The sequence below is a fragment of the Phoca vitulina genome, unplaced genomic scaffold (assembly GCF_004348235.1).
Source record: "Phoca vitulina isolate PV1807 unplaced genomic scaffold, GSC_HSeal_1.0 scaffold1, whole genome shotgun sequence".
NCBI classification, from domain to species: domain Eukaryota; kingdom Metazoa; phylum Chordata; class Mammalia; order Carnivora; family Phocidae; genus Phoca; species Phoca vitulina.
In genome coordinates, this window is record NW_022589704.1 from 33599515 (window position 1) to 33614234 (window position 14720).

The window sequence follows — 14720 nt, forward strand, 5'->3', positions numbered from 1 at the left end:
ATAGGTCCCATGGATAAATTTGGCCCACTATAAATAGGCACGTGGCCTTTAAAAAAAACAACAACAATAAACTTTTCTTTTGAGATAATTGTAGATTCACATGCACTTGAAAGAAATAATACAGAAAGACCCTTTGTATCCTTTACTCAGTTTCTGCTGATGGTAACATCTTTAAAAACTACTGTATTGCAACCAATATACAGAACGTGCCACCTCCACCAGGATTCCTCATGTTGTTGCCTTTTATAGCTACATCTCCTTCCCTCCTGCCTCTGCCCCCTCCTTAACCCTTGGCAACCACTAATCTGTTCTTCCTTTCTGTAATTCTCTCATTTCCAGGATATCATATAAATGGAATCACGTAGTATGTAATCTTTTAGTGTTGGGTTTTTTCACTCAGCGTGATTCTCCAGGAAGTCATCCAGGTGGTTGCATGTGTCACTAGTTCATTTCTTTTTTGCTGTTGAGTAGTACTGCAGGGCGTGAATGTACCACAGTTTGTTTGACCATCTGCCCATTGTAGGACATCTGGGTTTCCAGTTTGGGGCTGTTCTGACTAAAGTTGCTATAAACATTCATGTACAGGTTTTTATGTGAACATAAGTGTTCATTTCTCAGATAAATTTCTGGTTTGTAAGATAGTTGCATCTATAGTCATTAAAGGAAATGCCAAACTGTGTCCCAGAGTGACTAGGCCATTGTATGTCTTCACCAGAAATGAATGATCCAGTTTCTCAGCATCCTCATCAGCATTTGGTGTTGCCACCATTTTATACCTTAGCCGTTCTGATGGGTTTGTAGTCATATCTCATTGCGGTATGAATTTGTACTTCCCTAATAGCCAATAATGTTGACCATCTTTTCATGACGGCCTCTTAATTGATTAACGATTCTACTTTTCCTGAACTGTTTACCTTGTGTATCTAGCAAGATGCATAGGCTCCTGCGCAGACTCTACCACACTGAACAGTAAAAGGTCAAGGGAAGCATCATAACCTAGAATGATTCTAGTCCACGAATTTATGCTGATTTGTCTCTAAAACTTGAGCTGTACCATTTGCTCTTTGGAGCACATGCAAGGGTAGATTATATTTAATTCTAGAACTACTCGCTAGGGTAGAATTCCTTATGCAGACTGGTCAAATCTAGCACTCAGAATTGGGAAGACTTGATGACCAGACCCAAACTACAGATCATGTTTGGAAGCATGGAGAGCCATCTGAGTGCACAACAATTATTTCATGGGTATACATGAAGATGACACAAATGTATTATTATGATTACCAATTAGTATCAGTTACTTTCTGAATATAATTGGTCTGGTTGGGGAGGGCACCAAGACCTTGAGTTGAATTTTAAAAAATCACATAGTAGGTTTTGCATAGCTTTGTAAAAAATAATTGGTCTGTAGCTTGTGTCATGAATCCCTTATTTCTTCTTATCCCTGATACATCTTGGATTCCTTTGAGGCTCTGGGAGAAACCAGAAACATTAGCTAATTGTTAAGGCCTAGGGTCCAGTTAAGGCATGTAAGTATATTGGAGTTTATAATATTCCTGTATGAATTATAACAGGAATGTGATTATTAATTTTGGGATGAACTGTAGTACTACTTGTGGTTATTGGTTTGGCTGTACGATCCTTACCAGATAAGCCTAGGACTAAGTGATAAATTCAACAATTAGAAAGACTGGTAGCCACTTATTTGAGAAGGGCAAGAGAGAATTCAAAGGTGTGGAATATTGTTAGAGTAATGTCTCCTAAAGAATCATACCTCCCTCTACCGGTGCCTTTGAGCATCTAGCATCAACCCCTGCCAGCCCTTCGTGGACTAGACTTAGACATGTAACTTGCTTTGGGCAGAGCAAAGCCAAATTCAGGACAGTTTGCCAAATAGCTCATTGCCACACATTGAAACTCACCAGAAGAGCTGAGTGAAGGCAAGCCTAAAACTCAGTGGATTTAGATGAGATGCATATTCAGGATGAATATTTTAATTGGCTCCAGTGAAGACTTAATTGGGCAGATCTCAGTGAGACCTACGGAAAAAACTCGAAGACATTTACCATAGTTAAAAGTATGACTAAAAGTTTACTTTATATCTGAGGGAGATGAATCAATCAATAGGTCAAGCTCTGTGATCAAAAGTAGAGGCACAGTTTATAAAAGAGAAGAAAAAGGCGGTCTTGGAACAGTGAGATGTCCCCCCACTCCCCACTTGGGGAAAAGGGACGCTATCAAGAGCAAGAAGCTATAAAGAGCAGATTGACAGGATCATTAAGGAAATCTATTTCAGTTATTTATGAATTTTCTGAGAATCTTGTGATTTTATATGAAGAACACATGCTAATTCTGTGTGATGTCTGCCATTGTATGGCTGCTCTTATTTCCTTCATTATACGGCTTCACCAGAAACTGAGAGGGCAGGTGTGAAATAGGTTCAGCTCAGGTCATGATCCCAGGGTCCTGGGATCGAGTCCCGCATTGGGCTCCCTGCTCAGTGGGGAGTCTGCTTCTCCCTCTCCCTCTGCCTGCAGTTCCCCCTGCTTGTGCTCTATCTTGCTCTCTCTCTCTGTCAAATAAATAAAATCTAAATAAATAAATAGGTTCTGCAGATTGCTAGGTTTTGGGGGTGGAGAGGATGTGTGAACCAGGTGTTGAGGTTTTCACTAAATGAGAACTAGTGACCAGAATGTCTGAAACACATGCCAGACAGCATGAAGCTTCAAAGTGGGAAACTGTTAATATCTGCATGAACTAATATGATCTGGAAGCCGTAGAAGGGGAGTGTGGAGGATGCTGCCCCACCTCCTGGCCTTGAGGTGTGTGGGCCTTGACTTGAGGAGTCTGTGAGGGAAGCAGCATCCTTAGTGGGAAGCCAAGTCTGCGGTAAAGCAAAGAGGGAATGTTTGGCGGGGCAGTTAAAGATGTAAGGTTGTTTGTTAACCATGGAGTGGGGATTCCAGGAGCTGCAGTGAAAATGCTGGGAGGAAAGGGAACCGTGGGATGGTGGGTGATTTGGGAGGACTGGTAGCACAGCAGAGATGCCCAGAGGTGGTGACCAAGGATACCCAAGGTTTACCTGGTTAGGAAGATCCCGGCAGTCCCCGAGGATGAGAGAGGCCCTCGGTTCTCTCACGAGTCAGCTACTCATGCACATTTATGTTAAACCCCACAAAAGGAGTGCAGCCGGGGCAGTTCCTTTAACACTTGGAGAAAGGGCAACTACAACTAGCAGGAACATTTTTGTCTAAAACGTAAATATTAACATTTGTTTTTGGTACAGCCTAGAATTTTTCTTTTCTTCCAAATGTTTGGTATAGTTGTATTTTAGCTATCAAGTTAACATGTGCATTAAAAATCATTACCTGATTTTTCAAAATTTATGAAATGGTTTAGATTATATACAGATGACTACATGAGTGACTCTGTATTTGAGAATTTTATTACTTTTTTCCAGAAAGGGTGCTTTATTGAAGAATTTGAAATGTTGAATAAAAGCACGGTAAGAACTTTACTGAAATTTCCAAAGTTTTGTGCATACACTTAACATTGCATATAACTTTACTCTGATATTGTTTTAATATCTGATAGTGTTTTTATTCTCTGTTACCCTACCAGTCACTGTTCGAATTAAAGGAAATAAGTGTATTAAACAGAAAGAACAATATTTGCTCACAAAATCTTCATCTCCACCTTTTTTTTTTTTTTAAATGCTGCTACCTTACTGCTAAATGATGACCAGGAAAATTGAAATCATTGACTAAGAGACTAAAATGCCCTCGTGGCTGCTTTGTGCAGCTTTAATTGAGGAAGTATTTTTCTCCTGGAGGAGATTCTAAAGAGTTGTTTACAGTTCTCACTTAAATTTCTTTTTAAATACTTAAAATTATTATTTTGATTAATTGGTCTCTTCAGAGAGACCTCTGCCGCCAATAGCCAGAACAGAGACAAGGAACTTTATAAAAAAAAGAGAATGATGGATGTCTGAGGTCATAACCTCTGACACCCTCCTTCATTTCCCATTTGAGCAAGCTGGGGTTCAGAGAGACGAAATCACTTGTCTGAATAAAAATTTTATCTGAAAATGGAAGTAGAGGTAGGGGAAGTGTGAGTAAATACTTTAAAAACATATGCATGTATACACACACACATGTATGTGTATCTCAGGGTAATCCTATTATAAATTGATATTTTCTGTATTATAATCATATATTCTTTAACAGAGTTTTTAACATTTCAGAAACTCCATAGATTCTTCTATAACAGTTCCTTGTGTGAATTTTTTTTTAATCAGGAGATTCACGCTTTGGTTTTTCTAACACAGACTTGTGAAGTAAAAAATATTACTTGTTATCCCTTTTTTATTAAAATATCTTTCTGATCAAACAATAAAATTTGCTGTGTGTTTAGCTTATCTGCAAGGTGGAGGTGGAATTTATGTTCTCCTATGGAAACTTTGGTTACGGATTTTCACATCAGGTTAGTTCTTTTAAAAATTATTCTACAACTCTTCAGTCAAATCTCTTCTGAGCCTCTATGCTTTCCAGTTTGATAAAACTTTTAAAAGACATATTTTTAAAAAAAATATTTTTAAAAGAGTGCTGTTTTTCTCCATTCTAAGGAAAAATGAAACTACCGTTTTTTATTTGCATATACATTTAAAAATAATCCTTTATTCAAAATGCCTTTATCAGAAAACTTGCTTTTGTGTGTCTGTGTTTTCATGTGGTTGAAAACAAAATTATTTTAAGTATATAATATAAGGAGTGTGGATTTTTAGATCTAAAAATGCTTATTGAAAATGGAGTCATCGATTATATTCACATCACATTTTTTACTCTGATCACATATGCTCCTTACCCCTGTGGTTATTTTGATGTCTGGTGTTACTTGAGCCTTCCTTGATTTATCAAGAGTTCAAAGAAGTTATCTTCCTAGGTTTGTCCTGCCCCTTTAAATTCATTACATATATCCATGTTCCAGTGAAAATTTTTGTATATTAACCTGTGTCCTGTCCTTTTATTATGTCCTTAGGCCAGATTCCTAGAATGGAAATTATTGTCCAAAAACAATGACTTTGTCAAGGAATTGTTCTAGAAATGTACCAACATATATTCTCACTAAGTGTTTGAAAGAGCTCTTCATACCCCTGGGTATTTTCACCCCCCGGGGGCATTTATAAATTCAGTCCCATCAGTGCTGCTGTTACATAGGGAATATGACCCCTATACTTGGCATAGAAGCTTTCATTTCCATTTTTTGCTAATTTTTATAGTCTTGGTTGTTTTTTAAATTAGGAATTCAGAGTGGGTACATTACTTTTATTAAATAAACCTACCATTATGTTGACTGAGCAGCCCCTGGTAAAATGTTGTTCTAAAATTTTGCCTATGGTATATCATAATGATTTTTAATGCATTTCGAATCAGAAGTAAATAACACACAGAAGAAAGCCACTAGACACAATCTTTTTCCATCTTTTTTCCTTCTTTTCTTTGATTTTTCTTTCTTTTCCTTCTGCCTCTTTTATTTATATTCTTATGAACTGGGCCTTATGGGACTTGAAACTGTTGAGTCCCTTTCCTGACATAGTTTATAAGCACCAACTTGAGAGGTAGGTTTTGTGTCTGAATATAAGTAAAACATGTAATAATCACATTCTTAGGGGGATATCTCCTTTTCAGATAAACTAGGCAAGTATTGTTTTATGTAGGTAGATTCTGCCAAAAACAAGGAACCGAGATATTGTGTGGAAAAGAGTGGGAAATATAATAAAAGTTCTTGATTTTGATTTTGTGTCTATGAACTTTTCAGTAATACAGTCCCCGTCTCACCTGTCTTGATGATGTAAAAAGGGTACTATGCTGGGGCTGCAGATAAAGCTGCATTCAAATCCTGGCTCTGATGTCTTTTGGGTAACCTTGAACAAATTACCGATCCCCAGCATTTTCTGTAAAATAGCCACAGTTATCTACATCATAGGATTATTGAGAGGATTAAAAATAATCTGACAGATATAAGGTTCCTGGCAGATATCTAGGGCTCAAAAAATGTTAGTTCTTTCTTCCTCTCTTAATTCCATTTCTTTTTATATGCATTTAAGGCCTATTCTGTAGTCCTGAAGCATAGTAGTAGTAGAATGAACTATAATTGTAACTAAGCAGTGTTAAAATATACTTACCATTTTCTTCAGTTAAAACCTCTTCAAAAAATTATTGAGCCATCCATGTTTATGAATATTGCACCACCTCCAGAAAGAATAGATCCTGTGACGTAAGTGTTTGAAGTCTTATTTGCACAATCAGAATATGTGACATTTAAAACATTTAATCCATTTGATGGACCATTTTGGTTGTCTTAAGACATAGCCAGAATGGGCTAGACTCTAAGGTAAAGAGAGCAGTGAATTGTTTTGCTTAATAAGGTGGGAGAAATTTTGGGTTTCTGGGGATAGCCCTGGCGAAAGGAGGTGAGAAGGTCTAGAGATAAGATAAAGGAGAGAAGAGAGTGCCAGCTTCATGGCTGAAGGAGGGAAGGCAGGGTTAAGCTGATAAGGAAAGTTGGCCAGTGAGATACCCTTTTCTAGAAAGAGGTGAGGGACTTTTAAGATCAAAGTGTCTAATAGTTGTCCGTTTTCTTCCACAGTATAGTAGTGTTACCTCCATTCCACACATTCTAATTGTTATTTCCACATCTTCAGCAAAAAGTTTATGTTCCAAAAATGTCATTAGCAAACCAAAAGTAACTTAAAATATATCAACCAGTCTTAAAATTTCAACAGTAAAAATAGACTAAAGAGAAATGAGCACCTGAGATGGAAATGTAATTTATAGTGCTGTCCCAGAATAAGAAATGGAGAAAATGGGATTGAGGGAATTAGGTATAGGATGGGAATTTATGTTCTGAAGTTCTTATTGTCCTATAGTCTCACCAATACTGGGTATTATCATTAAAAATAAATTTTGTACACTTGATATTGGTCATTTGTTGAAATAGTAAAATTTGAATGTTTTATGTTTATCAATCATTATTTCTTTATCCACTAATTGATTCAATAAACATTCATTGAATGTGTCTGCTATACGCCCAAGCCATTGCAAATACTAAAATAAAGAGGCCTGGTCCCTGCCCTCTGGTAGCTCATGGTTTAGTGTGCAAAGGTAACTTGCGAAAAGAAATGATTATAATACAAATGAGAGAAAAAACCTTCCTAGAGGTAAACATAAGGAACTGTGGCACATAGGGTGTGGGATAATGGTGGGAGGAACATAAAGTTGGGTCACAGCAAATTTATTGATATGGGCTCACTAAGCAGAGATTCTGCATTTAATTTTGCAGATTAGGGGGTTAGAAAAGACTCGATTTGGTTGTTTGGTTGCAGAAACATGAACCAAAAGATGCCCACTTGGGTGGATTGGAAGTGCCAGACCTGCCTTGGTTTAATGTAGAAGGAAGGTATTCAAAGGGTTAGAGAGATGGTGATGTTGGTCTGGATTTGTTTTTAAGACCTACTCACTCACCCTGGGAGGTTCGAGAATTTACACCTTTCACCGTTACTGAGAGAAGTAAATGTGCGTGGGGAGCCCAACCCTTGAAGAGCTCTGTGATTGTTCTTCTCTGTTAGGCAGACCTTACAGTGGGAGCTGCAGTCACTGAACTGGGAAACCTAAATGCAATGGGAGTGTGGCGTCCTGAAGTGGCAGAGCCCAGTGATGGCACCACCACCTAAGGCAAGATGGCCATGGTCACTGTAGCGGACAGTAGAATAGTTTGACTCACGCAGACCTATAGCATTGGCTAGTTGATCATGATGTTCCTAGAAATAAAATATATAAGAAGCCTCATCAATTCTTACTTAATCTGCATAAGCAGAAAAGTTGTAGGTCATAAAAACAGAGTCATAGCTCCTCAGTCAATTCCCAGATTTGAGCCAGTTTGCAGACCCAAAAGCCTTCGAATGAAGGGGAGGCTTGGTCCCCTTAAGGAGAGACGCTGGTATGCTGACAAAAATTTCTAAGGTTAGTCTTTCTCCCAGCTTTCCCAAAAGGGAAGGAGAGCCTTTTACCAAGGTAACTATGCATTAGGGAAAAGGAAATAACCAGACCTTTCAGAGATACTGGACACTCGCTCTAAACTGACAGTAGTTCCAGAAGATCCAAACGTCACTGTTGTCCACCAGTCAGACTAGGGACTTATGGAGGACAGGTGATCAATGGAGTTTTAAACCCATCCTGTGATTATTTCCCCAGTTCCAGATTGCATATTTGGAATCAACACACTTAGCAGTAGATGAATCCCTACATTGGTTCCCTGACCTGTGGACCAAGGGATATTCTGGTGGGAAAGGCCAAATGGAAACCACTAGAGAGCTACCTCCACCTAAGAAAATTGTAAGCCAAAAGCAATACCACATTCATGGGAGGATTGCAGAGATGGGTGCCATTATCAAGGACTTGAAAGATGCAGGGGTGGTGATTCCCATCCTATCTCCATTTAGCTCACTTATTTTGGCCTGTGCATAAGACAGATCTTGGAGAGTGATAGTAGATTGTTGTAAGCTTAACCAGGCAGTGATTCCAATTGCAGCCACTGTACCAGATGTGGTTTCATTGCTTGATCAAATTAACACATCGTCTGGTACTTGGTATGCAACTATTGATCTGGCAAATGCTATTTTCCCCATATAAAAACCATCAGAAGTAGTTTCTTTCAGCTGGTAAGGCCAAGTGAGACACCTTCACTGTCTTACCTCAGGTATATCAACTTCTCCAGCCCTATGTCATTAATTTAGTTCACAGGAATTTTTTTTTTTTTAAGATTTATTCATTTTAAAGAGAGAGCGTGAGCAGGGGGAGGAGCAGAAGGAGAGGGAGAGAAAAAGTCCCAGGCAGACCCCACACTGAGCACAGAGCCCGACACAGGGCTCAATCCCAGGACCCTGAGATCATGACCTGAGATGAAACCAAGAGTCGGTTTCTTAACCAATTGAGCCACCCAGGTGCCCTGTAGTTTACAGGAATCTTGATTGCCTTTCCCTTATACAAGATATTACACAGGTCCATTACAGTGATGACCATTATGCTTATTGGACCTAGTGAACAGGAAATAGCAACTAATCTAGACTTCTGATAGGACATTTGCATGTCAGAGGGTGGGAAGACTTCTGACAAAAATTCAGGGGTCTTCTACCTCATTGAAATTTTGAGGATCCAGTGGTATGGGGGTTGTCAAGATAATCCTGCTAAGGTGAACGATAAGTTGTATCTGGCCCCTCCTACAACCAAAACAGAGGCACAACACCCGGTGGGCCTTTGTGGATTTGGGGGATAACTTACTCCTTATTTGGGTGTGCTACTCTGGCCCATTTACCAAGTGACCTTAAAAAAATATATATTTATATAGCAAATATATTTTCTTCCCTCTCATATCTCCTTATCATGTAACATAAGGTATATTGACTTTATATTGTAATATTTAAGTATTGTTAAACTTACAGCATACTACTTAAGTTTCAGGATATTAAGATGAGTAAACATCACCCAAAGACTTTATATTCTTTTCTGGGGAAGAGGCTAGTGAGTTTTTGGTTGTATGCAGGATAGTTATATCATGTTAGGTGGAATTATGACCTGTTACTGTTCTCATTTGGAGATTAAATATGTTTTAAAGAGATGCTTATGGGTGCCAGGTTGACAAGGGGTAGGTGGACTTGTGATGATTAATTTCGCGTGTCAACTTGACTGGGCCATAAAATAACGATTTGTATCTAAAGATTGGGAGAGGTCTGGGCTCAAACACTTTCTACTTCTCTCTAGAATTTCAGGTCCTTATCGCCTTTCCCATCCCTGCTACCCATCTTAGTAGTAAGAGTATGCAATAGAGCACTTCTGTCAGGATTTTGGACCTTTGTCTTCTTTCCTAGCTCTGCCCTCGGATGGTCTAAGGTAGACAGGTGAACTTACAGTCTAAAAGAGAGAATGATTCAAAAGTGATAGCTACCACTGATTTTAGAAGTGTGCTTTTGTTTTGATTGCCGTATTTAACATTATAACCATTTTGCAGAAATGTTATTACACCACAACCAATAGAATATCCAGCATTCCTATCCCCAGACCTGAATGTTACTGTTGGGATGCCAGCTGTAGTGCCCCAATCCAACCAGCCATCCGTAGTGCGACTTGAAAAACTTCAGCAACAACCTCGAGAAAGGTATAAATAAATAAATAAATAAACAAACAAACAAAACCAACACAACCAAAACAATCTTCATCTTATTTATGTGTTAGTGGTACATTAATTTTTGTGGCGGGGGGGGGACATGGGCTTTAGGTATTTGTTTAGAAAAGTCAATGTCTAGTGCCCTGTAATGCATATGGTGGTTCACTTTGTATAAGTCCTTTAAACTATCTGCACTCTTTTTCATTCTTTTTTCTTTTTGCTCTTCTGATTGGATGAATTCCTTTGCCCTGTCTTTGAGTTTGCCAAGTTTCTTCCACATCATCTAGTGCTCTTGAATCCCTCTATTGAATTTTTCAGTCCAGTTATTGTGTTCTTTAGCTATATGATTTCTGTTTGGTACTTTCTTATATTTTGTATCTCTTTGTTGCAGTTCTTATTTTGCTTACGAATTTCTTTCTTGACCTCAATGAGCATCATTATGACCATGATTTTGAATTCTTTTTTTTCTTCTTTTTTAAGATTATTTATTAGAGAGAGAGAGCAGAGTGAGCAAGAACACAAGTCGGGGGGGGGGGAGAGGGAGAGGGAGAAGTGGGCTCCCTGCTCAGCAGGCTTGATCCCAGGACCCCGGGATCATGATCTGAGCCAAAGGCAGACACTTAACCGACTGAGCCACCCAGGTGCCCCTCAGTATTTTGAATTCTTTATCAGGTAGGTAAATCACTTCTCTCTATATCATTACGGTCTGTTTCTGGAGTTTTTTCTTATTTATTTGTTTGGAACTTAATGTTTCTGGAGTTTTATCTTGCTCTTCTGTTCTGTTGTTCTCTTTCTTCCTTTACCCTCACTCTCTGTATTGGTTTCTGAGCACTAGATGAAACTGTCACCTTTCCTAGCCTTGATGAAGTGGTCTCATGTAGGAAATGAACCTCATCAATGAGCCCAGCCCAAGCTCTTGGCTGTCTCTCAAACCTTTGTGATTGTGCAAGCTGCTTTCCTTTTTTCTTAGTGGCTTCCAGTTGTTGAGAGTGTGTCAAGATTTGTCAGTATCCCAAGAGGAAGATCTCAGCATCTAGATTCAGGCTGACTGGAAGTTGAACCTCCTGGCAGCTGCTGGGAGAGTATGTAGCTAGAGCCCTTCCATGGAGAAACCAGGAGATGGGATTTCTTGCCTGCTCCCTTTGTGCCCAGCCTGGGGGTATAGTCATTGGGGTGGAAGTCATTCCTGCACCCATTAAGAACTGATTCTTTGTGTGCTGAAGTTCCGTGGGACTGGTGAATCCAAGCCCCATTGGCTATGACAGCTGAACAGTCTAAGGGCCCATCTCTTTGGCAATGACCACAAAGTCTGGGGTGCCAGATGTCTGTCTAAGCTCCTTCCAGGGAGATACTGATGATTTGGATTGGGCTAGAGGGAGGAGGAGATAGTGTCTGCTGGCTTCCACAGGTCTCTAAGAAGGATTGCAGTCAACCCCTGGATACATACTAAATTAGAAGCCTGACCTCCAGATAACAGCTTTTAAAGAATGCAGTAGGCCTCTTTTGGAGAATAACTGGGAGATGAGCTTATTTTTGCACTATTCCTTCTGTGCTGAGCCCTGGGCAGATAGTATAGTAAGTCATAGCAAACCTGTTAAAAACTTTTTTTTTTTTCCTGTAGCCTTGTGGGTCTTGTGGGCACAAGCTGTCTTAGCTTTCAGAAATAGGTGTTTTGGGGGCCTGTCCTCAGCTGGGAGTCTTGAAAGGTGGGGTGCCGTATGTGTTGTCCAACCCTTTTTTTCCTCAGGGAGATGCTGGGAGTTGAGAATTCTGTCCCAATTGTATGACACTGTGCCAGGGGTGGGGTTTATAGTATGTGCCTCATCCTTTCCCATTTGTTTTGATGTGGATATTTTCTAATTTGCACGATGTGTAGGAGTTGCTCAGCTTATTTCTAGATTTCTTTCCCAGAGAATTGCTCTTTGTATAACTGTAGGTACTGTACATACGTGGGAGGAGGTGAGTTCAGGAGCCTCCTCACCATCTTGAACTGGAAACTGCCAATTTCTTTAATGTCTTGCCTAATAGTACACAACTGGATCCTCATAACTGCTTCTGCATCCAAACAGAGCAGCTCCAGCTGCAGAACCTTGACTTATCTGGCTCATAGTGACAGTGACAGCCACTGCTCTGATTTCCCTCTTGGAGCTTCACCAGCTGATCGCCTTCTTCCTAGCAAAATGGGTCCCAGTGAGTCATCTTGCCACTGTGTTCACTTACTCCACGTGTATTTTTCTTGCATGCTTTCAAAGTCTAGGGTTGTTATTCGGCTCCTTATTCTCTTTCTTCTTATAATTACTTTGGAATTTGGCGCTGATAGTTTTCTGTTGCTTAGTTTTATATGGAATTAATTTTCCTGATTTTTTAAATAGGAGATTTGGTTTAGAGAGCTTCTTGAGCTTCACAGAACTCCCACTATTGATGTTTTAATTTGGTGTTTAAAAATATGAGTTGCTTGCTAAAATTTTCTGGGGCTGTGCCCTGGACTAGAAACCTGGTTGGTCAGTTTTGAGCATTCACAGTGGTTAGACTGCTCCAGTCCTTTTAATGTTTACCATGAATCCTTTGTACTCATTTGCTATTGGAATGAGCAAAACCTCCCAGTTTCAACTGCTGTTCCCAAATTGGCCTGCTGTAATTTCCCATCCATGACTACCTGTTGGCTATTTTGGGGTTTTCTTATTTTCAGGTCCTTCAGATGCCCCCCCCCCCCAGTTTATTTTAAGATTTATTTATTTAGAGAGTGCGAGCAGGGAGAGTAGGGGCAGAGGGAGAGAAATCCAATCAGACTCTCCGCTGAGTGTAGAACTCCCCTAGGGGCTCAATCCCAGGACCCTGAGATCATGGCCCAAGTTGAAATGAAGAGTTGGATGCTCAACCAACTAAGCCACCCAGGCACTCCCAGATGCCCCTTTTATACCTGTTGCTTTCTGACATACATACACTGATACCTTGAAGGTCTTATGTATATGTTTTGGGGTTCATAGAAACGCCTTGTCACATGATTGTGTTGTAAATGTTGCCCATAGGTTCTTAGGTTTGCTACTGAGCTACTCTTTTTACATAGAGATTTGAGAAGATTCAAAAACTATGCTACCCCTGCTGGCCTTCTCTTCTAGAATTTCCCTCTTTTGTTAAACTTTCATATTTATAATAATTTATCTGTGGTATCATTTGGGAGAATTTATTTAAACATTCATACCTACAAATAACAATTTTTTATCCCCAGTGCTTATTCTTTAATTTTGTTTTCTTGACCTACTATGCTAGCTAGAAGCTCCAGTCAATGTCTGATATAAATGGCAAGGGTGGACATCCTTGTTTTGTTCATGATCTTTAAAGGCTACACCTCTAGCATTTAATAGTTAAGAGCATATACTTACATATGTTTTTTATATATAGATATGCTATACCAGGTTAAGTAAATTATTCTACTTTGTTCCTAGTTTTCTAGGTTTCTTTAAAATCATAAATGGATGTTGGATTTTGCCAAATGTTTTTTCTCTTTTAATCAGTTAAATTGTATTTATGTTTTCTAATGTTTGTCAAAATATCCTTGTATACCTGGGATAAATCTAACTTGTTTATGATATATTATCTTTTTTCTATACTACTGGATTTTTTGTATTAAAATTATATTTTTAACATTTGCATCTATGTTGATGAATAGATTAGACTAATTTTCCTTTTTTAATAATTTCCTTCTTAGGGCTTATCATCGAGGTAATAGTGTCCTCATGAAATAAATTGGGAAACATTCCCTCTTTTCTATTTAATTCTTGTCAGTTACATCTTTAGACGACCAAAGCCTTTTGAAATTTCTTGGATTAGAAGCTAAATTCCTACTTTTTCTTTTTTCTGTTGCGGAAAATATCATGAATATATTAGGTAATTTATAAAATATGAATATATAAGTGAATATGTATATATTCAATATATAACCAATATATATTGAATAACTTCTAAAACATGTATGTATAGCTTAAATAAAAATAATAAGACTGATGCCTAGATATTTATGATTCAGGTTAAGAAATACAACATCGGGGCACCTGGGTGGCTCAGTTGGTTAAGCTTCTGACTCTTGATTTTGGCTCGAGTCGTGATCTTAGAGTCTTGAGATTGAGCCCTGCAAAGGGCTCCATGCTCAGCATGGAGTCTGCTTGAGATTCTCTCCCTCTCCCTCTGCCCCTTCCCCCACTTGCATGCTCTCTTAAACAAACAAACAAACAAACAAAATCTTTCAAAAAATAAAAGAAAAGAAAGAAATACATCACCATATTGGAGTCCTAGCCATAGCAGTCACACAATGAAAAGAAATAAAGGCATCCAAGTTGACAAGGAAGAAGTAAAACTATCACTGTTTGCAGATGACATGATGCTTTATATAGAATATCCAAAAGACTCCACCAAAAATTGTTAGAATTGATACATGAATTCAGTAAATTAGCAGGATGCAAAAATCAATATACAGAAATCTGTTGCATTCCATACACCAA

At 38.8% G+C, this 14720-nt stretch overlaps 1 protein-coding gene across 1 annotated transcript in view; it reads left to right on the top strand.

Annotated features, from left to right (window-relative positions):
* C2CD6 (C2 calcium dependent domain containing 6) overlaps nucleotides 1-14720 on the top strand; it is a 146095-nt gene that overhangs the window by 40145 nt on the left and 91230 nt on the right. Inside the window, exons 6-9 of the mRNA XM_032403562.1 lie at nucleotides 3461-3505; nucleotides 4414-4482; nucleotides 6197-6276; nucleotides 10066-10212. Of these exons, the coding sequence (XP_032259453.1) occupies nucleotides 3461-3505; nucleotides 4414-4482; nucleotides 6197-6276; nucleotides 10066-10212 (341 nt within the window). The remainder of the gene's footprint in view (nucleotides 1-3460; nucleotides 3506-4413; nucleotides 4483-6196; nucleotides 6277-10065; nucleotides 10213-14720) is intronic.